The sequence below is a fragment of the Amblyraja radiata genome, chromosome 5 (assembly GCF_010909765.2).
Source record: "Amblyraja radiata isolate CabotCenter1 chromosome 5, sAmbRad1.1.pri, whole genome shotgun sequence".
Classification (NCBI taxonomy): Eukaryota; Metazoa; Chordata; class Chondrichthyes; order Rajiformes; family Rajidae; genus Amblyraja; species Amblyraja radiata.
The window spans coordinates 20,984,618-21,009,959 of record NC_045960.1 but is presented as its reverse complement, the minus strand read 5'-3'; the positions used below and the strand labels follow the sequence as shown (position 1 = coordinate 21,009,959).

General features: G+C 48.3%; 1 protein-coding gene across 3 annotated transcripts in view; it reads right to left on the bottom strand.

The window, feature by feature from the left end:
• Window positions 1-23,595, bottom strand: part of coq8a (coenzyme Q8A) — a 37,288-nt gene extending 13,693 nt beyond the window's left edge. The window contains exons 1-5 of one of the 3 annotated variants that reach the window (XM_033020712.1): window positions 23,462-23,595; window positions 12,393-12,577; window positions 10,833-11,165; window positions 6,763-6,829; window positions 1,940-2,014 (exon numbers count right to left, since the gene is read on the bottom strand). In XM_033020712.1, coding sequence (XP_032876603.1) covers window positions 1,940-2,014; window positions 6,763-6,829; window positions 10,833-11,165; window positions 12,393-12,563 — 646 coding nt within the window. In that variant the 5' untranslated portion in view covers window positions 12,564-12,577; window positions 23,462-23,595. The other 2 variants (XM_033020714.1, XM_033020713.1) reach the window with 2 other exon arrangements.
• Between the last annotated feature and the right edge of the window lie 1,747 nt (window positions 23,596-25,342).

Sequence of the window (25,342 nt, the reverse complement as noted above, 5' to 3'; positions counted from 1 at the left end):
CATTAGCCACTATCTAATATCCAGGTCACCTTCACCAGTCAGATACGCTGTTCGAGAATGCGTGGCTCGGAGCCCAAGCTTGGCTCTGCCGAGCTGCAATCAATGACATTGGTCTACAAGTTCCCACAAGCAGTGGTGAGAAGCCACTCCTTGCTTGCACCTGCTACAATGCGAGGAATGCAGGCACATCCTTTCCAGTTGCCTTCCATTCTGTACATGGCCACGCAGCTCAGACACACCCACACTCCCCCAGAGGTAACGCAGTAGACCCAGAAAACAACAGGGAGGTGGGACCTTCAAACATTACTGCGGGGCCCATGCTGTTCCACACCTGGGGGGTGGGGGAGATTGAAGCCAGAGACACAACGTGCATACACACACAGACTTCAGTGGGACGGGACGGGATGAGCTCAGACCCAAATTGTGCACCATGGAACAGAGCTGTGAGGAGGTTGGGCAGGAGGTGGGGAGAGGCACGCAAACTGTCCATCAGGAGGCATCCAAGCAGTGCATTACAATAACTATCACACATGGACATGACAGTGGAGGCGGTCTGGGGAGTTTAGTTTAACTTGGAGATACAGTGTGAAAACAGACCCTTTGGCCCACCAAGTTTGTGCAAACCAGCAATCACCCCGTGCACTAGTTCTATCTTGCTCACAAGGAACAATTTACAGAGGTCAATTCACCTACAAACCTGTACGTCTTTGGGAGGTGGGAGGAAACCGGAGCACCCGGAGAAAACACATGTAGTCATGGGGAGAACGTACAAACTCCAAACAGACAGCACCTGTAGTCAGGATCGAACCCGGGTCTCTGGCGCTGTAAGGCAGCAACTCTACCGCTGCACCACTGTGCCCCCAATTAGCTGTAAGGATAGGGTGGACAAACAGACTGTACTCTCTGGAGCAAAGTTTGTGAGGAGACCTGATAGAAGTATACAAAACTGAGAGGCAGAGGGAGGGTAGACAGCAAGAACGATTTCCCCAGGGTGGAAATGTCCAAGACTAGAGGGCATAGCATTAAGTTGAGAGGAGCTTGGTTAAGTTCAACGGTGATGTGCATAACACAGAGTGCCTGGAACATGCTGCCAGGGGCTGGTGGTGATGGAGGCAGATACGATAGTCATATTAAAGAGGCTTTTAGAGAGACAAAAAACAAAACAGAGCTGGAGCTAGTCAGGCAGCACTGCTGGAAAACATAGATAGGTGATATTTCAAGTCAGGACCCATCTTCAGGTTGATTATAGGGGAAGGGTGAAAGAAAGTAGGGAGAGGAGAGGGGCAGAACAATGCCTGGCAGGTAGTAGGTGGATACAGGTGAGGGGGCAGGGTTGATAGGCAGATGGATGGACAAAAGCTAGAGATGAAAGGACAAAGTGCGAGATTAAGTTGCGTATTGGGAAACTTGTGGAAGGAATATAGGTGGGAGGGGAGAAAGGTGTGAGTCAAGGTGGGGCACAGGGGAGAGATAGGTGCATGGATATGGATCACGTGCAGGCAGAGATTAGTTTGGCACCATGTTCAGCAGAGACATTGTGGGCCGAAAGGTCTGTTCCTGTGCTGGACCATTCTATGTCTGTAAAGGGCTTTGGTACTAGGGCGGCACAGTGACGCAGTGTTAGAGTTGTTGCCTTTCAGCGCTTGCGGCGCCAGAGACTTGTGTTTGATCCTGACTGTACGGAGTTTGTGCATTCGCCCCATGACCACGTGGGTTTTCTCCGAGATCTTCGGTTTCCTCCCACACTCCAAAGACGTACAGATTTGTAGGTTAATTAGCTTGGTATAAGTGCGAATTGTCTCTAGTGTGTGTAGGTCAGCGTTAATGTGCGGGGACCGCACGGACTCGGTGGGCCGATGGGCCTAATTCCGTGCTGTATCTCTAAACTAAATTCGCCAGGAAAATACACAACATCAGGCCTTCCATCCCTCCCTCTTACCTTCCCGCTCGTCATGCTTCCAGCTCTTCTTGGCAACCTCGGCCAGGGCTCCGATCCCAAGTCCAACGGCCAAGCCTGTCCGGGGAGAAGCGAGAATGAGTTCACCTCTTCATCACCGCATTCCCACCTACCCTGGCCATGACAGTACTGGGGAACCTCCAGCAGCAATTCCCCCCTGGTGTCTCATCAAGGTACTGCAGGGTTATCCAATATCCCAGAGAAGAATCCTTCTGCATAGGACCATTCCCATTGCATCTTCCTGATGAAGCCAACAGGATCCAGAGTCTTAATAGAGACCCAAGGAACAGCAGACACTGGAATTTTGAGCAAACCATAGAGTGCTGGAGGATGCACGGGATTAACAGTGACTTGATGGTATGGATTCAGAACTGGCTTAGAGGACAGGGTGCTTCAGTGCAAGGACAATATTCAGGCTGGTCCAGTGGTGGGACCTCTGCTGTTTGTGCTATATATAAATGACTTGAAAATAAATGTAGATGGGTTGGGTGGTATGTTTGCTGATGTCAGCAAGATTGCTGGGGTCAGGGACTAGGAGGAAGGCTGTCAAGATATACAGTGGGATTTAGATTCGCTTCTGAATGGCACGGAGAAATGGCAGATAGATCTTAATCCGACCAAGTGTGAGATGTTCCACTTTGGGAGGTAAAATACAAAGAGAAAACATACAATTAATGGCATGACTTAATAGCATTAATGTACAGAGGGATCTTAGGATCCAAGTTCATCTCCCTAAAGTGATAGTGGTAAAGAAGGCATATGGTATGCCTGATTCCATTGTTCGGGCCACTGAGTATAAGAGTCAAGAAGTCATGATACATTTCTAGAAGACTTTGGTCAGGCCACATTTGTGTGCAGTTCTGGTCGTCCCATTACAGGAAGACTGTGGAGGCTTTGGAGAAGGTGCAGAGGTGGTTTATCAAAATGATGCTTGGATTATGGGGTATTAGCTACAGGGAGAGGTTGGACAGACTTAGATTGTTCTCTCTGGAATGCCACAGGCTGTGGGGAGACCTGACAGATGTAGTTAAATTTATGAGAGGCAGACAGTACCTTTCCCAGGATGGAAAAAACAAAAACGAAAGGACATTGCTTTAAGGTGAGAGGGGCAACATTTAAAGGGGATGTGTGGGGCAATTAAAATGTTTTTTTTCTTTTACACAGAGGGTGGTGAGTTCCTGGAAAGCGCTGCTGGGGTGGGAGTGGAGGCAGATACAATAGTGACATTTAAGAGACCAGGCCTGTATATATAGAGGGATATGGATTCTGTGCAGGCAGATAAGTCGGTCAGGGGACTTGGATAAGATGCTCGTGTGGGCCGAAGGGCCTGTTCCCGTGCTGCACTGTGTTCTATCTGCTTGATGAAGCAAACAGGGCCTGGCTCATAATGGAAGCACAAAGGAACTGCAGGAGCTGAAAACTTGAGCAAGATAGTGCTGGAATAACTCAGCGGGTCTGGCAGCATCTGTGCAGGACACGGATTAGTGGAAGAAAAGTCCTGATCCGTCCATTCCCGCCACAGATGGTGCCCGACCCGCTGAGTTCCTCCAGCACTTTGTGTTTTGCTCCCAAGTCTTGAAGAATCATTGACAAGAGCAAACCTCTGTTAGTGCCACACTCCCACTTATGCTCTCAGTGGTGCAACTGGTAGAGCCGCTGCCTCACAGCGCCAGGGACCCGGGTTCGATCCTGACCTCGGGTGTTGTGTGTGGAGTTTGCACGTTCCCCGTGTGACTTTGCGGGTTTCCTCTGGGTGCTGCAATTTCCTCCCACATCCCAATGACGTGCGGGTTTGTAGGTTTGTAAACTCAACTAAACTCTACTGGAGCGTCACCCTTGAATCAAACAAGCCAGAAAAGCACATTTGGATCAGGGCAACTCCCCACTTCGCTCGTCACACGGTCCACTCCACCTCTCGCAGGCAAGCACGTGGAAGGCTCGTGAAACCAGAGAATAATATCACAGTGGAGTGTGTACAGACAAACCCACCGGGTCACATGTATTTACAGAGTAAACAGTGAAATAAAGCAGAGAGGAAAAACCTTATCGTGCATACTGAATACAAAAATGCAACAAAACACTCCTGGAGGAACGTAGCAGTTCAGGCAGCATCTGTGGAGGGAATTGGCCAGATGGTGGTGGCTTCATGTTCGGAGGGGTGATCTTATAGGGGCGTGTAAAGCAATCAGGGAAAAGCACATGTTGCACCATTGTGATATATGACCACTGAAACATCCGTCGTTCCTTCACTGGGTGTAAATGTGAATCAATGGAACTCCCTCCCCAACAGCACCGTGGGACGCCCTTCACTGGAAGAACTGCAGCGGCTCAAGAAGGCAGCTCGCTCCCACCTCTTAAAGGGCAATTGAGGGTGGGCAAAAATGCTGGCCTTACCAGCGACACCCAGCTCTGGTATTATCAATTCCCCACTAATAACCACAAATAACACCAGCACAGGGTAACCAAGGTTACAATAGTGCTGTCTTTGATTCAGGGCAGGTTTGGATGTGTTGGGACTGAACTCGCTCGCCCATCTCAAGAATGCTTCCACTCTGCCTGCAGCCCTGGGACACAATCACTCCAACAACTTTCACCTCTCTGGCTGATGCTTCCCCACATTGCATAACACCTCCGCTCCAAACAGCTGTTGAAAGCCTGAAAGAGATTTTACGGAGCACCTCAAAGCAGCATGTTCCAGGTGCCCTTTAAAATAAAACGTCCCACATATCCCGTTCAAACTTTTCCCCTGTTACCTTAAAGCTATGCCTTCCAGTATTTGATCTTTCTATTTTGGGGAAAAAGGTTCAGACTGCCTACCCTATCTCTACCTATCAAAATTTTATATATCTGGTCTCCCAGTAACCTCCTGCTTTCCAAAGAACACAATCCAAGTCTGTCCCAACATCTCCGTATAATTAATAGCCTCTAATCCAGGCATCATTCCGTCCGGTAAACCCCCACTGCACCCTCTCCAAAGCCTCCACATCCTTCCTGTACTGGGGTGGCTAGAACTGCATGCAATAATTCAAATACATCCATGGAGCTAGCTATACAGGCCCTTTGGCCCAACTTGGCCATGCTGACCACGATGACATACTGGGCAAGTCACATTTGCCTGTATATGATCCATGGCCCTTTACTATCCCCATATCCCTACCATGTAATATCTTTGATAAAAGTGTATAAAATCATGAGGGGAATAAAATGGTGAATGCACTTTCAGTCTTTTGCTTAGAGTAGCGGAAACAAGAGATAGGTTTATGGTGAGAGGGGAAAGATTTAAAAGAAAATGAAGGGGCAACATTTTCACACAGAAAGTGATGGGTGTATGGAACGAACTGCCAGAGAAGGTAGTTGAGGCAGGCACTATAACAACATTTCAGACAGTTTGATGTACATGGATAAGAAAGGTTTAGAGGGACATGGGGAAAACATGGGCAAATGGGACTAGCTTAGATGGGGCATCTTGGTCAGCATGGTTGAGTAGGGACAAAGGGCCTATTTCCACACTGTATGACTTAATAACTAATGTTAGGGATAAACTCTTGAACAATTAACAAGGATGAAGAGATCTATGATTACATGTGATAGGGAGTCTGGGTGAGACCATACTGGGAGGCTGCCTGCGATGGAGCATTTCAGTTATTCAATTATAGGTTTACGGTGAGAGGGCGAACACGAAGGGCAAGTTTTTCAGTGGATGGTGGGCATGGAACGAGCTGCCAGAGGAGGTAGTTGAGGCAGGTAAAGACACCTGGACAGGTACATGAATAGAAAAGGTTTAGAGGGAGATGGCAAGTAAGACTATCTTGAATGGGGCATCTTGGTCAGCAGGGGCAAATTGGGCTGAAGGGCCTGCTTCCGTGATGTATGGCTCCATGAATGTGACTGGGAGACTGGACCTGCTGCACAGGAGCAAAAGAGGCAGAGGGATGAGCTGATAAGAGGCATACTAATTTATGAGGAGCATAGATAGGGAGAAATAAGAAACTGTCCCCTAGAGCAGGGGGATCCAAAACTAGAAGAGTTGAGTATGGAAGTGTTTCTGAAGAAGAACTTTCTACCCCCCAGAGAGTGAGAGGAATCTGGAATGCACTGCCCAAAGGGATGGTGGAGACGGACACTACATTTAAGAAATATTTAGACGTGCACTTGAATTGGCAGGACATGGGAAGAGACCAAGCACTGGAAAACTGATTAGTGTAGGGGGGTGTTCAATGGGCAAGGACATGGTGGGAAGAGAGGTCTGCCTCTGTGCTCTATGACTCCACAAAACTCCAAATATCAAAGATAAAAAGCAGAGGCCAGGCATTTCCATACTATTTAAATTCTGGCCGAGATCCAGAATTTCACAAGTGCCAGCACTTTTACAACCTCCTTAGCCCAACAACAATTAAGCTCCGACTGATCCTCAGGGATGACTTTGACCAGCAGCAGGCAAGAACAAGAACACAAATGCCAGACAAAAGAAACGTGGCACAAAGGAAGAGGATGTTACCACTAGTGAGAGAGTCTATGACCAAAGGGCACAGCCTCAGAATAAAAGGATGCCTTCAAAATGGAGATGAGGAGGAATTTCTTTAGTGGTGGTGATTCTGTGGCATTAAATCATTGTGTGGGTATTTTTAAGGTGGAGATTAACAGATTCTTGATTAGTAAGGATGTCAAGGGTTTATGGGGAGAAGGCAGGAGAATGGGGTTGAGAGGGAAAAATAGATCATCCACAATCGAATGGCAGAGCAGACTAGATGGACCAAATGGTTTAATTCCACCCCCATGTTTTATGGTCTTATAGAAAACATTACCTCCGAAAGTGGCCAGCCGACCGATCCTGGTGGACGGAACCTTCCTCTCCCGAGCCCGTTCGCTCAGCTGGGGAAACAAAACCAAACATGAGCAGAGAGCGGGAACAGTGGGGAATTCCCATTTCATTAGATCCTTGCACAACATCAGCACCTCCGCTGGTGACTGCAACATGGGAAACAAAGCTGCCTGTATACAGCATGATCCCAGGTAAAACAGGACAGTGGGACTCTAGCCTTTCAATCCAACTCGTCCATGCCAGCCTTGATACCCATTCTATGTTATTCCCACCTGCCCCCATTTGGCCCAAGCCGACCTTGATACCCATTCTTTGCTAATCCCACTTTTCCCATGTTTGGCCCATATCCCTCCATACCTATCCTATCCATGTATCTGTCCAAATGTGTTAAATGTTGGAACAAGGAACTGCAGACACAGGTTTTTTTTAAAAGACACAAATTGCTGGAGGAACTCAGCGGGTCAGGCAGCATCCCTGGAGAACATGGGTAAGTGACGTTTCAGGTCGGGACCCTTCTTCAAACTGGAAGGTGCTGACCTGAAACGTTGGGATGAGGGAGGAAACTGGGGCACCTAGAGGAAACCCATGCACACACAGGGTGAACGTGAAAACTCCACACGGTAGTCAGGATTAAACTTTTATGTTTAGTTTAGAAATACAGCATGAAAACAGGCCCTTCAGGTTTCTGAGTCCACGCTGGCCATCGATCACCCCTTCACACTAGTTCTATGTTATCCCACTTCGGCATCCACTCCCTACACACTGGGAGCAATTTATAGAGGGCCAATTAACGTACAAACCTGTACGTCTTTGGGAACAGTACAGCACAGGAATAGGCCCCTCGGCCCACAAAGGCCATGCTAAACATGATGCCAAGTTAGAGGGGTGTAGACGGGCAAGGGGAATGGCACCTGAGGAAGCTCCTGCAGTCCTCCATGGCCTGGCTAACACTGTCTGCACTGATCAGGGTCATTATCAAACTGCTGTTGTGGATCTTTCCAAAAGACAACCTGGTTGCCCAGGTTCCAACACTGGAAGTGATTGTACCCAAGATAGGACATTGGAGGAGGTCCAAAACAGATTCACTCGGCTTGGGCAGCACAGCGGTAGTTGCTGCCTCACAATGTCAGAGACTCGGGTTCGATCCTGACTCCAGGTGCTGTCTGTACGCAGTTTGCACATGCTCCCTGTGACCGCAGGGCTTTTTTCTGGGTGCTCCGGTTTCCTCCCACACTCCAAAGACCTACAGGTTTGTAGGTTAATTGGCTTTGGTAAAAGTTGTAAATTGTCCCTAGTGTTCAGTTTCAGTTCAGTCTAGTTTATTGTCACGTGTACCGAGATACAGTGAAATGTTTTTGTTGTGTGCTAACCAGTCAGCGGAAAGACAATACATGATTACAATCGAGCCATTTACAGTGTGTAGATACATTATAAGGGATAATGTTTAGTGCAAGGTGAAGCCTGATCAAAGATAGTCTGTAGGTCACCAATAAGGTAGATAGTAGTTCAACACTGCTCGCTTGTTGTGGTGGGATGATTCAGTTACCTGTTAACAGTGGGGAAGAAATCCCCCTGAATCTGGAGATGTGCAGGATAGTGTTAGTGTACACGGTGTCACCGGTCAGCGTAGACTCAGTGGGCTGAAGGACCTGTTTCTGCACTGTATCTCTAAAGTCTAAAGACTAATTCCCAGCATTAAGAGGGCCACCCTTAAGAGAAAGGCTAAACAAGTGGGTTTTGCATTCCTTGGAGTTTAGACGAATGAGAGGTTATCTCATTGCAAGATGCTAAGAGAGCTGCTTAACTAGTGAACGTTGAAATGTTTTCACTAATGGGAGAGTCTTGAATGAGGGAACTTTTTCAAGATGAGTGATCAGTCATTTAAGACCAGGCTACGTAGGGTGGAAATGTCAAGGACTTGAGGTCATAGCATTCAGGTGAGTGGGACAAAGTTTAAAGGAGATGCATCAGGCAAGTTATTGAACATTTTGTTGGCCAAGCTTCCCAAAACAGTGGGAGGAGAGTGCACAGAGGATGCTCCCGGTGATCATTCCAAGCAGGCACAAGGAACTGCAGATGTTGGCATCTTGAGCAAAACACAAATTGCTGGTGAAACTCAGCGGGTCAGGCAGCATCTGTGGAAGGAATGGACAGTCAACGTTTTTGGTCAGGATCCTTCTTCAGACAAGGAATAATCTCAACCTGATACATCACCTGTCCATTCGCTCACCGTTACCTGTCTTCAATACATTCCTGAATCTATCTGCAAATTCCTGTCTGTTGACAGAGTCGTCATCCATCCTAATATAAACCTTTCTCCCAAAAGGTCCACTTCCTTTTCTCAGAAGTGTGGTTGACACAAATAGAGGAACATTGCTACACAAACAGTTGGCTCTTCAATCCTGAACTGCTTCGGTTCCAGATATAGTGCCGAAAACTCTGGATAACCCACCAATATTTGCCTATTTTTACCAATGAGTCATTTGTGCAAATGTCAATGTCAGCTTCCAGCAGAGGAATGCCTCCAGTCTTACATACTGTCTTATATCCCTGTATCCCTGCAACTTATTCCCTCTCACATTCCCATTAACTACAGCAAGATGCTATACATAGAGTCATACAGCGCGGAAACAGGCCCTTTGGCCCAACTTGCCCACACCGACCAACATGTCCCACCTACACTAGTCCCACCTGCCTGCGTTTGGCTCAAATCCCTCCAAAACTTCCCTATGTACCTGCCTCCTCTGGCAGCTCGTTCCATACACCCACCACTCATCGCGAAAAAAGTTGCCTCCCTATTAAATCTTCCCCCCTTCACCTAAAATCTATGCCCTCTGGTTCTCGATTCCCCTACTCTGTGCGTCGACCCAATCTATTCTAATGATTTTACACACTATAAGATCACCCCTCATCTCCTGCACGCCAAGGAATAGAGTCCAGCCTGCTCAATTTCACTATATAACTCAGATCCTCGCAGGCACTGCCACTTTCATTTCACTGTACATATGTGACAAATAAAGTTGACTTGACTAGGGCTAGGACACACTAGGGACGATTTACACTAACAATATCCTACACACTACGGAAATTTACAATTATACCAAGCCAATTAACCTACAAACCTGTATGTCTTGGGAGCGTGAGAGGAAACCGGAGATCCCAGTGAAAACCCCTATGGTCATGGGGAGAACGTACAAACTCCATACAGACAAGTACCTGTAATCAGGATCGAACCCGGGTCCCTTGTGTTTTAAGGCAACAACTCTACCACTGCCCCACTGTGCCACCCCTGTTCTGCCTCTCAAAGTGCCATTCAATTATCCCCCGAGGACTCTATCTGATACTGTTCCACTGTCTATCAGGCACAAATACCTCACTCAGAAACACTTTAAAATGAACAATTTAAAAGCAATTTGGTCTTGCATGCTCTTAATACATGTTGACGCAAATTTTACATCTGTGACCCTTGCTCTCCAAACCAGTTCGAGAGAGCAGCTACCTGTTTACTCTGTCCAAACCATCATGATCTGGTGCAGCTATCAAATTTCCTCTCAACCATGTTGTGCTAAGAGAGCGAGCATCTGTGATCTCAATCATCCCAGTCCTCCATGTTGTCAGCCGAGCACCTGGCTGGCTTCCTGCTGTTTTAATGCCCCGCAGACTGTCCTCATTCCATACGATCCGGACAAGAGACAGCACTGTGATGCAGCGGTAGAGTTGTTGCCTTACAGCGGCAGCGACCCAGTTGGATCCCGACTGTTTGTGAGGAGTTTGTACGTTCTCCCTGTGATGACGTGGCTTTTCTCCGGGTGCTCCGCATTCCCCCCACACTCCAAAGATGTACAGCTTTGTAGGTTAATAGGCTTCAGTAAAATTGTCCTCACTGTGTAGGGTTGTGTTAGTACGGGGTGATCGCTGATCGATACAGACTAGGCGGGTTGAGGGGCCTGTTTCCATGCTGTAACTCTAAGGTCTAAAGTAACCTGGCACAAATAAGGGTGATTGCAATGGTGGGGAGGCATAGAGGGAGGAGGTAGGAGTACAGGAACCTACCATCTGCCTGTAGGGCTTGTCAGCGGGGCTGACTTTGGCCTCTCGAGCCTTGTCAATGTCCTCTGCGGTCAGCCCACTGACAGAACGGTGGTCCTGGTGGAAGAAGCGTCTCGGGGCCGCCAACGAGAGAAGTCGGCTTGGCTGTACAAAATGGCCGCCCATCTTCCCGGAGCAAGCGGGGTCAAAGGCCGCCGGGTCACCCATCGCCTGCCGGTGCTGGACATCAGAGGCCGCCTCTGGCGTCTCCAGGTCCAAGGTTTCGCTGGACAGGCCCAGCTCTGAGGACAAATCCTCCTCTGGCTCCGTGAAGCTCTCCTGCTGTGGCCCGAGGTCCTGGAGTGGAACACACGTCAACAAGCAATGACCGACAGGAACCTACTGCCACCCACCTGGCACACAACAGTACCGCACCACCCTCACGCCAAGCACCCACCGGGCACACTTCCACCCTCAGACCCAGCAGCAATCTGCTGGGCATCCACACACAATACCCACTTTAGGAGAGTGTGCAAAAATGAACTGCTAATGCTGATTTTACCGAAGATAGACACAAGGTGCTGAGGTAAGTCAACGGGTCTCTGCAGAAATAGGACTGGGTGACGTTTCAGGTCGGGACCCTTCTTCAGACTGGGTCTCGGCCCGAAACATCACCCATCCTTTATCTCCAGTGATGCTGCCTGACCGCTGACTTACTGCAGCACTTTGCGTTTACACACTTAGGAGAGGTTGCGCAGGCTATTTATTATTGGGCGTACAGGAGGCTGAGAGGTGATCTTATAGAGAGGTAAGTGTACAAGATCACGGGGTAAGTTGATAGGATGAATGCATTGTGTTTTACCCAGAGTAGGGGAACCAAGAACCAGAGGGCATAGGTTTAAGGTAAGGGGGGGGGGGGGGGGGGGATTTAATAGGAACCTGAGGGGCACCTTAAGTGGGTATATGGAACAAGCTGTTAGTGGAGGTAGTAGAGGCAGGTGCACTGGACAGGTGCACTGGATAGGAAAGGTTTAGAAGGATATGAGCTAAACATGGGCAAATGGGACTAGCTTAGATTTGGCATCTTAGTTGACATGGACAAGTTGGGCCAGTTTTCATGCTGTACGACTCTGACCCGGTCGTGTGAGCACAGCTTCAACTCCATCCGTGACAAAGTAGCCCAACTGAGTGGCATCATTACCATCTATCCTAAACATTTATACGCGGATAATAGGTATAAAGGAGAGGTTGCGCAAACTTGGATTGTTTTTTTCTGGAACTTCAGAGGTTGAAGGGGGACCTGATAGAAGTGTATAAAAATATGAGAGACATAGATAGGGTAGACAGTCATACCTTTAGGGTGAGAGGGCAAACTTTAAAGATGATGTACGGGACAAGTTGTTTTTAAAACACAGAGGGTGGCGAGTGCTTGGAACACGCTGCCAGGAGTGGTGGTGGAACAGATATGATAGTGGTGTTTAAGAGGCTTTTAGAGAGCAGTTTAGCTTGGCATCAAGTTCGGCACGGACATTGTGGGGACAAGTACTGCGGACACTGAAGAGGATTGCTCGGCGTTGCGTGTACCTGCATCTTGCCCACCGCTGTGTAGATGGCATCCTGGGCTGAGGCCTGCCAGCCCTGGGCCACCGCTTCACTGCCCGACACCATGGCACGCAACTGTGTGGCCTGGGTCTCCACAATAGCCTGGCTCAGCTTGGCCAGCCCCCTCACCAACATGGCCACGTCACCCGCCATCTTCCGTCCGTCACCTGCAGAAATACAGCGCCCAGACTGACACGTCAAACTACAAACAGCCTCACCCAGCCCAGGGACACCAAGCCCTCCAGTAGGACACTGGCCCTACCACCCAACTCACCCACACCAACCAAGATGCCCATTTTATGCTAGTCCCACTTGCCCACGTTTGGCCCATATTCGTCGAAACCTTTCCTGTCTAATGAACCTGTCCAAATGTGCTAAATGTCAGCACACGGAACTGTAAATGCTAGAAGTTTACAATAAAAAGAGGCAGAAACAGGACCCAGACTGACAGGTCAAACCAGAGGCAGGCCAGGGGAGGTGCAGTGACACCACACCTCACCCACAACATGGATAACAAGCCCACCCTAGACAGCAGGAGCTGTAGTGCTGGAGTAACACAGCAAGTCAAGTAGCATCTCTGGAGAACATGCATAGGTGACGTTTCAGATCGGTACACTTCTTCAGACTGATTGTAGGGGGTGAGAAAGCCGGAAAAGAGAGGTGGGGGTGGGACAAAGACTGTTTCTGACCCGAAACATTGTCTAATCATTTTCTCCAGAGCTGTCTGACCCAATGAGTTACTCCAGCCTCTTGTGCCTATCCTGGCAAGTGATAGGTGAATACAATGTTTTAGATTGAGAGAGATAAAGAGACACAGCATGAAAGCAGGTCTTTCAGCAGTTATCCCACTTTTTCATTCATTCCCTACACACTAGGGGCAATTTACAGAGGGCCAATTAACCTACAAACCCACATACCTTTGGGATATGGGAGGAAACTGCAGCACCCAGAGGAATCCCACGCAGTCACAGGGAGAACGTACAAACTCCACACAAGCAGCCCCCCCCCCCCCCCCCCGAGGTCAGGATCGATCCCGTGTCTCTGGCAACGTGAGACAGCGGCTCTACCCGCTGCGCCACATCTGATGGGACTACAGCTAACCCCAGGCCAGGCCCAAGCACACACAGGCTCCTTGTCCCAGCGCCAGCTGCTGACTGTGCCTGGAAGGTGGGGCCCAGCTCCACGAGGCTGCGGCTTCCTGGAGTGACCGAGCTGTGGAGTGGATGAGGGGGGTGCAGTGGGAGAGGAGGGAAAACATGTCCAAAGCCTCAGACAGACCCTCACCCTTTCTCCAATCCCTAGGGCAGAGCCGCTGCCTCACAGCACCAGAAACCCGGGATCGATTCTGACCATTTGTGGAGTTTGTACATTCTCCCTGTCACAGCATGGGTTTCCTCTGGGTGCTCCAGTTTCCACCCACATCCCAAAGACATGCAGGTTTGTAGGTTAATTGGCCCTCTGTAAATTGTCCAGTGTGTAGGGAGTGGATGTGAAAGTGGGATAACATAGAACCAGTGCGAATGGGTGATTGATGGTCAGCGTGGACTCGGTGGGCCGAAGGATCAGTTTCCATGCTGTATCTCTGAACTAAATAAACCTATTATTCTTCCAACCCCACCAATTCTCACTGTGGAGCTCCCCCCTCACCCGAGGAGCCCTTCAGTCTGAGACCCTCTACCCACGTTAAAAGCTCCTCACCCACAGTTGAGGCAATTCGAACGTCCAGGAATGAAGGAGATGACAAGAAGTGATAAACACTGCCCAGCCAATCATAGGTACTGATCTCCCCACCATTGAAGGGATCTACAGGAGACACTGTCTGATGAAGGCAGTCAGTATCATCAAGGACCCACACCATCCTGGCCACACTGTCATTGTACTCCTGCCATCGGGAAGAAGGTACAGGAGTCTGAAAACTTTAAATGTCCAGGCTCAGGAACAGCTAACAACCATCGTGCTATTGAACATGACGAACTCCAACTAATCTATGAACCGTCTTGGTTGCACTATGGACTTCACTCTTGTTTTATTTTGTTTTACACTTGTTTTTTATTCATTGAGCTTTTGTTTGTTTATTATGTTATCTATTGAGTACGGTATTTACAGACCCGTTACACTGCCTCAAAGGATTTTGCATATACTCCCTTTGACCACAGGGATTTCCCCCATGAGCTCTGGCTTCCTCACACATCTTATTGACGTGCGGGTTGGGAGATTATTCTAAATTTCCCCTGGTTGGGAGGCGAATAGTAGAATCTGGGGAGAGTTGAAGGAAATGCCAGTCACACAGAGCGGAAACAGGCCCTTCGGCCCGACTCGTGCAAGCTGACCAAGATGCCCCATCTAAGCTAGTCTAATTTCCCCGTTTGGTCCATATCTCCCTGAATCTTTCCTACCCATGTACCTGTCCAGAGGTCTTTTAAATGTTGCAAATGTACCCGCCTCAACTACCTCCCCCGGCAGCTCGTTCCATATACCCACCACCCTCTGGGTGAAAATGTTGCCCCTCAGATTCCTATTAAATTTGCCCCTCAACCTTAAACCCATGTCCTCTGGTTCTTGATTCCCTTACTCTACTCCATTCACCCTATCTATTCCCCTCATGATTTTATACACTAAGGTCACCGCTCAGTCTCCTGCGCTCCAAGGAATAAAGTCCTAGCTTGCTCAACCTCTCCCAAGTGGGAGTATTCTGCTGTAGATGCCCTGCAGTAGTAGTCAATTAAATCAGATAATACTATACATGAATACAATCAAGCCAAACCCATGCACAAAAGATAGAGCAGAAAAACAACACCAGAGTGCAGTAGTTTAAACAGTACCAGGGAAAAAGTCCAATGTCTGAATGAGGGAGGTTGGAAAAAAATGGGATTGTACATTCTCTGTGCATTTAACTTGTTCATTCCCCTCATGATTTTATACACCTCTATAAGATCATCACAGCCTCCTGCGCTCCAAGGAATAAACTCCTATCCTGCCAAACCTCTCCCTATAGCTCAGGCACTCAAGTCCTGACAACATAAATCGTGGAGAGAATAAAATGATTACAGGTCCCCCCCCCCCCCCCAGGTTACGCACAGCCCCTATGTATGAGTGGGTGTTTGGGAGACCGGCAGGATGGATTTGCCAGCTGCTTGAGGGCATCTTCTGATATGCGGGCACTCTGTGTGTGGCTACATTTCCTACTTGCAAACTGTCTAGTCTGTGAACGGTCCTCAGAAGCTAAAACCTGCCATATCCTGGGAAGGACTGTTATGCAGCAGTGGTGTAAATGGACATTTGATGGTCAGCACAGACTCGGTGGGCCGAAGGGCCCGTTTTCACACAGTATATGCTTATATTATTAAATTAGTAGAGACTGCCTTTACGTTAGACGGTAGAGATGCAGCGCGGAAACAGGCCCAACTAGTCTGTGCCAACCAGTGATCACACCATACATTAACCTAAACATACTAGCTATGTTACAACTTACTGGATGGAGCCAATTAACCTACAAACCTGCACATCTTTGGAGTGTGGGAGGAAACTGCAGCACCCGCAGAAAACCCACACGGTCACAAGGTGAACATACAAACACTTTTCTCAAATGATAGCACAGCAATCACAACAATCCTATCTTTCCCCCTCACCCCCCCCCCCCCACACTCCATCCCCATAGTCTATAAATAATTTTCCTTCAAATCCCCTTCCAAAGCCCTGATCCAGTTTCTGTCACCCCCCCCCCCCCCCCCCCCCATGCGATACAAGTTTCAGATTATATTCGTCCTCTCGTAAACAAGCATTTCCCTCATAACCTCTTCCTAGAATATTACAACATTTAATCTTCAAACGGTTAGACCTAGTTATAAACTTTACAAGACAATCTTGGTCATCAAGGAATTGTGAAAGCACAAGAGGAAAGCGGATTCCTCCCCACTCCTCAGCGAACTGCCTGAAGGAGCCCAGCCATAAGCCGATTATGTAATGCCTTACCCCTATAGAGAAGAGTCCTCAGGAATCACTTCCTTACCTCGAGGGAGCGGTTTGAGTGGGCAGCTTTGAGCAACTCAATAGAAGTGAAGCAATCCAAGGGCTCCTCAAAGGAGAAATGTGTACTGCTCCAGATGGTCAAGAGTTCGAACTTGCAGCAGCTCAAGAGAGAGGGGGAGCCGGGGTGTCAGGCAGCAAAGAGAAACACTTGTATTTATAGAACGCCTGATGCAATCTCCCTGGTCGCATCCCAGCCAATGGAGTTGTTTTTAAACCACTGTCACTGTTGGAATGCAAGAGGGCTGGGGGGGGGGGGGGGGGGGGAGAAATGGAACAAGAAATGATAGGATAAAGATAGTGCCAGTCGAGAGCAACAGAGAAGACAATGGAGAGAACGAGAGCAGAGGGAAGAGGTAGAGAATGACTGGAGATTAGGCTAGGGTTAGGACAACAGCAAGAATAAAACTTGTATCAAAGCAGCGTTTCTTGAAAGTGCCGGCTTGAAGCATAGGGCCCCAAGCGGAAAACACAGCAACTGCAACTCATGCACGGGGGGAGATGGGGAAATGAATGAGAGGAGCAATGGGCCAGGAGAGGGGGAAGGGGAGGGCTGTGGGAGTGTGCAAGGGGAACAGTTTCTCAGTAGCTTTATTGTAGCTCTCTTTTAGGCACCAGCTCAGGGTCACTCAAAGAGCGACCGACAGCAGGGAATCAGGAGGCCTGGAGGAAGAGCAGAATAAACGGAATCAGATGTTGAGAAATGGGGAAGTTTACAGATCAAGGGAGTTCTGGATCATTCCGTCATCAGCCTGCAAAACAGCTTGCACAGAGTTTGGGATGCACACAGTCACTCACTATGCTGTCGTTTGTCACTCTCCCAAAGTCGGTTCTCGACAGCGAGATTCCCAAGGATCACTCAGCAATCCACTGTCCCACTCGACATTCCCAAACCACTCTCCCGACCTTCCTGCAGTCACCCTACTCCATGGGAAAGGGCTAACTGAGAGACATCCCCAAGGGGTTTGCAATGTGAGAATTGCTGACAAGTGTTGCAGCTGACATTACAGGTTAAGCAACTTATTTCTGCAAAGAAAGATCCATCAAAGGTGAAAGGACAACCCACCCACACACCTCGCGATCAAAGGTTGATAGTGGAATCCGCCAGATCACAAGAGCAACAAGCCCACTCGGCCCCTCAAGCCTGCCCTGCCATTCAATATAATCATGGCTAATCTATACTGTCCTCAACTGCACTGCCATGCCAGCTCCTAGGTTTGATCCCGACCGCCGGCATAATTTAATTGGCAAGTGTAAATGGCTCCTCTGTTACGTGACCTTTTTCTCCTACAGCAGAGTCCACATTTCTGCCCATGTCGTTAAACTGGACAGAGCATAGAGGTTATTTCCGGCGATGTTGCCAGGCATCGAGGGCCTGAGCTATCGGGAGAGGTTGGGCAGGCTAGGACCTTATTCCTTCGAGCGCAGGAGGCAGAGCGGTGATCTTATAAATGTGTACAAAATCGTATGGGGAATAGGCAGGGTGAATGCAGAGTCTTTTACCCAGAGTAGGGGAATCAAAAACCACAAGACATAGGTTTAAAGATGAGAGTGGAAAGATTTAATAGGAACCTCAGTGGCAACTTTCACACAGTGTATGGAACGAGCTGCCAGAGGAGGTAGTTGAGGCAGGTGCTATAAGACCTTTAAGACATGGATAGGAAAGGTTTAGAGGTTTATGGGTCAAATGCAAGCAAATGGACTAGCCTCAATGGGGCTTCTTGATCAGCAAGGAAAGGGACCTGTTAACATTTTGTATGACTACTACTCCAGGTGCTTCAGGAGATAATAGATAATAGACAATAGGTGGAGGAGTAGGCCATTCGGCCCTTCGAGCCAGCACCGCCATTCAATGTGATCATGGCTGATCATCCCCAATCAGTTCCTGCCTTCTCCCCATATCCCTTGATATGCTCCAGCCCGGTGCCTCAGGTCAGCTGATCAGCTGCTCCTGGAGGTACCGAGGTCTAAGCGGAAGCTCAGAGGGGATAGAGCCTTCTCTGTTGCTGCTCCGGCGTTATGGAACACTCTGCCGTTGCACATCAGACAGGTCCATCTTCAAAACCAATCTTAAAACCCATTTCTATTCCTTGGCTTTTGACCCTGCATGAGACTTTGCTCCTGTTTTAGTGGTTTTTTAAAAAATTGTTTTTACTCTCTCTTTTAATGTTTTTATTGTCGTGTAATAATTTTTTGTCCATGATTAGTCATGTACAGCACTTTGTTGCAACAGTGGTTGTTTTTAAAGTGCTCTATAAATAAAGTTATTATTATTATATTATTATTGACTCCGCTGTTTTTAAGAGCCCTATCTAGCTCTCTCTTGAAAGTTTGAGGGGAGATGAAGAAGAATCTCTTGAGAGGGGAGATGAAGAAGAATTCTATTTATTGCCCCCACCCCACACCACTCAAAATGTCAGTAATTTCATGTAGGAAGCTCAATGCTTTGTAATATCCCTCTCAAGTGCTGGTGTATCTCTAGAATAATCAAAGACTTGTATAATCAAGCACTTGTCCCACCCCGGTCATTCTTCCTTCTCCCTGCTCCCGTCCAGCAGGAGAAAGATACTTGATAGTGCGCCCCACCGAATGACCTGATACTCAGGAACATTCTTCCCTTTTGTTGTCAGGCTTCTTAACGATCCTTCCATAAGCTAGTGTACTGTCCGATTCACCTCTCCCCCAATGTGGACATTGGACTTTGTCTATGGTACTGATGCACTACAATGCCGAGAACAATATTCTGCACTCTGTATCTTCCGCTTTGCTCCACCTATTGTACTCGAGTTTGACTTGATTGTATTTATGTACGGTAAATCATAGCATGCAAAAGAAAGCTTTTCACTGTACTTCAGTACAGGTGACAATAATAAGCCAAACCTTTTCTATCCCAGAGAATGTTGGTGGCAGGATCTTTAGAGAAATTGAAGATGAAGGTAAATAATTACTTGTAGGATCTAGGAATGAGGGGAATGCACACATAAGACAACTTGAGGTAAATAGAGAATAGACATGATCTTATTGAATGGTGGGCAGGGTTGAGGAGTCATAGCCTGCTCATTCGTGCATTGTCTCTAAATCACTGATCAAACCCGCACCATTTCCCAACCTCTGCACCACCTTCCCCTCTGCCTCGCCCTCCATTTCCTGAATTAACCAGGTCATGGATTAAACTGGAAAGAATGCAGAGCTGATTTACGGGGATGCTGCCTGAACTTGAAGGCTGGAACAATAGGGAGATGTCGGGTAATTAGGACATTATTTCTTGGAGCAGAGGGTGATCTTTTGGAGGTGCATAAACTCAAGACAGGAACAGATAGGGTGAACACAGTATTTTCCCCTTGGGTAGAGGAATCAAGAACCAGAGGACATGGGTTTAAGGTAAGGCAACATATTTAATAGGGACCTGAGGGGCAATTTTTTTCACAGAAAGCAGTGGGCACATAGAATGAGCTGTCATACGAAGTAGTTGAAACAGGAACTTTAACAGTATTTAAAAGACATTAGGACAGGTACATGGATAGGAAAGGTTTAGAGGGGCCAGTGCAGATGGGGCATTGTGGTCAGCATGAACGAGTTGGACCCAAGGGCCTGTTTTCGTGCAGGATAACTCTGTGGTTAACTTGGAACAGTTAATCTTACAATGCCCAAAATAAGTGTTATTCAGCGAGTACTGCTGCCATTTATCTTGATAAGCACCAGTCCTCTCACATAGACATCAAACAGTGGGACACTGCACCAGTCTACTAAGAATGCTGCCAGTTTCAATGACTCAATACAACATGTTGTGACTGGAGACTGCCAGTGCCTGTCGTGGGTAGGAGGGGGCTGGGAGAAGTTTGCAAATTCTGTTATTTACACTGTAAACAGAGATCCTGTCAAATTGATTTCTGTAAGTGATTAGACTATTCAGGCTGTCACTGAAAATTTGAGGTTCAAAACAGTGCAAAGTGGTCAGGCAGCATCGGATTGGGATCAACATGCACAGAGTGAGAAGGTTGGGCTGCTCTGGAGCAGAGTGAGGTTGTTAGCTTCACACCGGGCCAATTGGACATGGGGGATGCGCTTCCTCTCATGGGATAGACCAGTAAAATGGATTGGTAAAAATTACACAGTCGCTAATCAATCTGTTGTAAAATCCACTGGAATCTCTTTACCCAGATGTTGGGAATGTGGAAGTCGCTGCCGCAGTGCATGCTCGGCATAAACAGAAATGACAGAAACTGGATTTTGTGGGGGGTGGAGAGAGGGAGGTAAGGCAGTAAGACGGGGAGGGGTAGGATGCAGGTCTCAGAGCAGATGGACAGAGTGGCCTGATACTGTAGATAAACACAACAAGCTGGAGTAACTCAGCGTGTCAGGCAGCATCTCTGGAGAAAAGGAATAGGTGATGTTTTGGGTCAGAATCCTTCTTCAGACTGAAAGATAGAGGTGAGGGTGGGGAAGGACTGAAAGCGAGAAAAGACCAGTACAAATCAGAGCCGCCTGAGGAATTAAGCAACATTTAAAGTCTTCCTACGCATGGATCAAGAAATCTTATTGGTGATAGGAAAGCAGAGACACAATGATATGCAGACACTGGAGTCTTGAGCAAAAAACACAGTGCTGGAGGAACTCAGCGGGTCAGTCAGCATCTCTGGAGGAAATGGACAGACAAAGTCAGCCTTTCCATAAGCTGCCCGATTCACCTCTACCCCATTGCACACATTGGACTTTGTTTCTGGAACTGGTGCACTACAATGCTGAGAATTATATTCTGCACTCTGTATCTTCCCCTTGCTCAACCTATTGTACTTGAGTTGACTTAATTGTGTTTATGTATAGTATTATCTGATTTGATTAGATAGCACACAAAACAAAGCTTTTCAGTGTACCTCAGTACACGTGTCGATAATAAACCTCAACAACACTTTGGGTCAGGACCCTTCTGCAGACTGATAGGAAAGTGGCAGCTGGCAAAGCATAGTCAGTCACCAACAACTCATCCATCCTCCACTTTACAGTTGGGAGTCGAAGGGCTGGTAAACTCTTTAAATTAGCATCATTCTCACACAGGGTTGCAACTCCGACAAACACACTCAAAGCACAACACGTGGCTCTCTGGCAAAAGTTATCCAAAAATATAGAGGGTCATTCTACTCTGAAATTTACAGTAGAAAGGGTTCTGGCAAATGCAACGTGGAGTTTATGGGGACTCCGCCCCCAGGGCTGTTTACGCCTTTGGATGTATTACTATTATTGGTAGAATTTTAGTTTTAGAAAAAAATTCAACGTGAGTAAATTGGCACCAAGACAAACTTGCAGTGAACCCGTCGGCCTTGAGATGAATAATTACAGATTTTTTCACATGCACTCGATAGAAAGATTAAAAGCCAGAAGGAAAGAGGGCATAACAAATAGTTGCTACGTTAGAGGCTTAAAACACCCAAGATTTACAAACACACAAAAATGGTCACAATCGTGTGCGTGCACACACACACACACACACACCTAAACAAGATTTATTATCTCAACGACACTCAAACTTCCAGATAGACAGCCACAGACCCCGAAACATCCAAACATCTTAGATTCTCAAAGTTCCATGAATCTGGGCAACCTTCAAGACCCCAACACAAACTGTCAGGTCATTTGTAACTCATGTCAACACGCGACCATCTCCTTTAGACTGGCACTTCCATGCGCTCTTGGCTAAAGTCCCTCTGTCTTCTGCCTGTACGGTTGAGGTCATATAAAACTTGCAGCAACTTCCTCCGATCACTGTCCTTGCACACACATACACACAAAGCAGCAGCATTCCGGACAGGCCACCCATCATCTGTTCTCTGACCTAGTTTGTGTGACAGTAACCCTAAGATTTTTGCCTCCACCACAGTGAGGAGGTGTTTGGAGGATATACTGTGGTGGATGTTAATTTGTGTTTATTGTTGTTTATTATTGTATGATTGTATGTATGACTGCAGGCACGAAATTTCGTTCAGACCGTAAGGTCTGAATGACAATAAAGGTATTCAATTCAATTCAATTCAATACATCAAATCTTTGTTAATCAAGCCCTCGGGTTCAAAATGTAACCCTTGTTTTCAAATTCCTCTTAGATATCTTCCTTCATTTGTGTGTTTAACCTTCACTCCAATGACCCTTGGAGATAGAATGATCCACTAATTCAGGCTTGGTCACCCCTACTTTTAATCGGCACTGCCGTGCCTTCTCCCCCCCCCCCCCCCCTCCCCTTCCCCTTCCCCTCTTCCCCTCTCTCTGAACTTCTTCACAACTGGTTGCTGGCAGTGAGTTTTCTCCTTAACCTTTGGAAATGCCCCCTAGTTGCTTTGCAAAAGATTAAAATCCCATTATCGCAATTATTTTCGCGACGCTATTGCGAAACACGTGAAAAGACGTTGTATTAATTGCAACGTTGTTTTTGTTTACTATCCAGGGCAGCACTCTGAACCATACAGACTGGGAGACACGTGCCTATATTAAAGGCATTTAAAGCAAACTCCGCCATTAGCAGCTTCGAGGGTTTTAATAGATCTAGTAAAGCAAATAATTTACGTACTTTTGAACTTTATGCATAAAATAATTTTGCACAATTACTTTTTGAAAAGCAGGAGAAATGGGAACTTGGAGCACCTTAAACCCCGCTGGCTGGGAGCAGCAACACTCAAGCAAGGCTGGGATTACAATACACAGCAACCCCTCTCATCACAACACCCCCACCCACTCTCCTCAGCCCCATTCCCTCCAATCTCCCTCGGCCCCTCCACCACATTTCCTTCCAGCTCCCTCCACCCCATCGCTCCCTCCAAACTCCCCTTTCTTCAAGCCTACCCTTCTCCACCTTCTTAGAAGGCTTCTAGGCTCCCCAATCCTAGCCCAAACCCCTCCAGCCACCCTCACCCACCATCCCTCCTTCTCTCACTTCACCCCCTCCTCCCCTCCCTTCCCCTCCACTACCTCACCCCCTCCTCCCACCCCACTCCCTTTACCCCTTCCACGGGACAGGACGACGGAGCCAGACTCACAGGCCGGAGTGGAGCTGGGCTCTGCCTCCCTGGCAGCCGGAGTGTCCCTGCACGGTGTGGTCCCGCCTCGCTGCTGCTGCTGGAGGGGATGTCGGCGGGTGAGCGGGCAGCCTGGGCCCCCCCCCCCCACCCGGGGACCCGCCCCGCCCCGTCACCGCCCATTGGCCCCCGGCCGCCCCGCGCCTCTCTCTGCCCCCATTCCATTGGCTGCCGGAGCCGTCGATCAGAGGATGGGCGAGCGGGGCGGGTCCTGGGGTTGAGCCCACGACGCTGATTGGCCGCTGGCCGCTGGCCGTTGCTGGGCGCGCGGATCCGCACGTCACCCGCCCCCGCCTCGCGCAACCAGGTCGGGGCAAGACATGCGCAACGGGCCGGAGTAACAGCGGGGCGGGCAGCGTCTCTGGAGAATGTCACCCATCCCCTCGCTCCAGAGACGCTGCCTGCCCCGCTCAGTTACTCCGGCATGTTGTGTCTGTTCGGTTTAAACCAAAGATCGTAGAGCGGAGCAAGATAGACCACTCCTTCTAAATGCAATGGGCTGACGTGTACGGCGGAGCGGTGCGGAACGTGGGCCTTTTCCCATCCATTTCAGTAACCCAACCCGACCCGACCCGACTCGCAGTGGAATCAACGTTGCCCGGGCGGGGGGGCAGCTTGTGTTAATAAATTATTCGGGATCGATCCAATGGTCGAGAGGCGGTCGGGGGGCGGGATCAGCGGAGGATGAGCCAATCATAAGCGGCATGCGTCGTGACAGGCAGTGGAAGGAGCCACTCAGCATCTGGATTCATCGTGACGCGCAGTAGGGACGGGACCAGGGCAGGTGGAGCCAATCAGAAGCAGGGATTGTCATGACAGGTCAGGGGGAGCCAATCCGAATTGTTAGGTGGCGTGACGGGCAGCAGGAGGAGCCAATCAGTCGTGGAATGGCGGTCGGGAGGTGGGAGCAAAGTTGTGGAAGCCAATCAGGAGGGGGAGGTGTTACTCGGGCCCGGAGAGGAGGATCCGTGTGGACAATGTGTGAAGCTCAGAGCCTGGGCCTGGATCATGGCTAGTCCACCTCAGCACCATCCTTGGATTTCCTCAATGAATGAACCATTGACTGAGCCTTGGGTGAGAATTGGGGAGAGTTTAATTTCTGTCGTGTGTAGGACATGTATGATCAGTACAATGACATTCTCACTTGCTGCAGCTCAACAGGCCCATTAATGCCATTACGCACAGATACAAACACAATAAAGCAATAAATCTTCAGTGATACATCAAAAGTGATGGACACATTGACAGATTCTTGATTAGCGTGCGTGACGGGTTAATGCGGCGAAGGCAGGAGAATGGGGTTGAGAGGGAAAGATAGAACAACCATGATTGAACGTGTTTAAGAAGGAACTGCAGATGCTGGAAAATCGAAGGTACACAAAAAAGCTGGAGAAACTCAGCGGGTGCAGCAGCATCTATGGAGCGAAGGAAATAGGCAACGTTTCAGGCCGAAGAAGGGTTTCGGCCCGAAACGTTGCCTATTTCCTTCGCTCCATAGATGCTGCGCAACCCGCTAAGTTTCTCCAGCTTTTTTGTGAACCATGATTGAATGGTGTTGATGGGCCAAATGGCCTCATTCTGCTCCTAGAACGTAATAATTTATTATAGGTGGATCCAAGTGAGGGGGCAGGTTTGATTAGCAGATAGTTGGATGAAGCCAGAGATGGAAAGACAAAAGGCTGTGAAATAAGGAGCAAAGAGGAGAGGATGCATGAAATATGAAGCCATAGGAAGCAATATAGTGTGCAAAGTACTAATGATACAGAGTCATTATATATCATATAACCATATAACCATATAACAATTACAGCACGGAAACAGGCCATCTCGACCCCTCTAGTC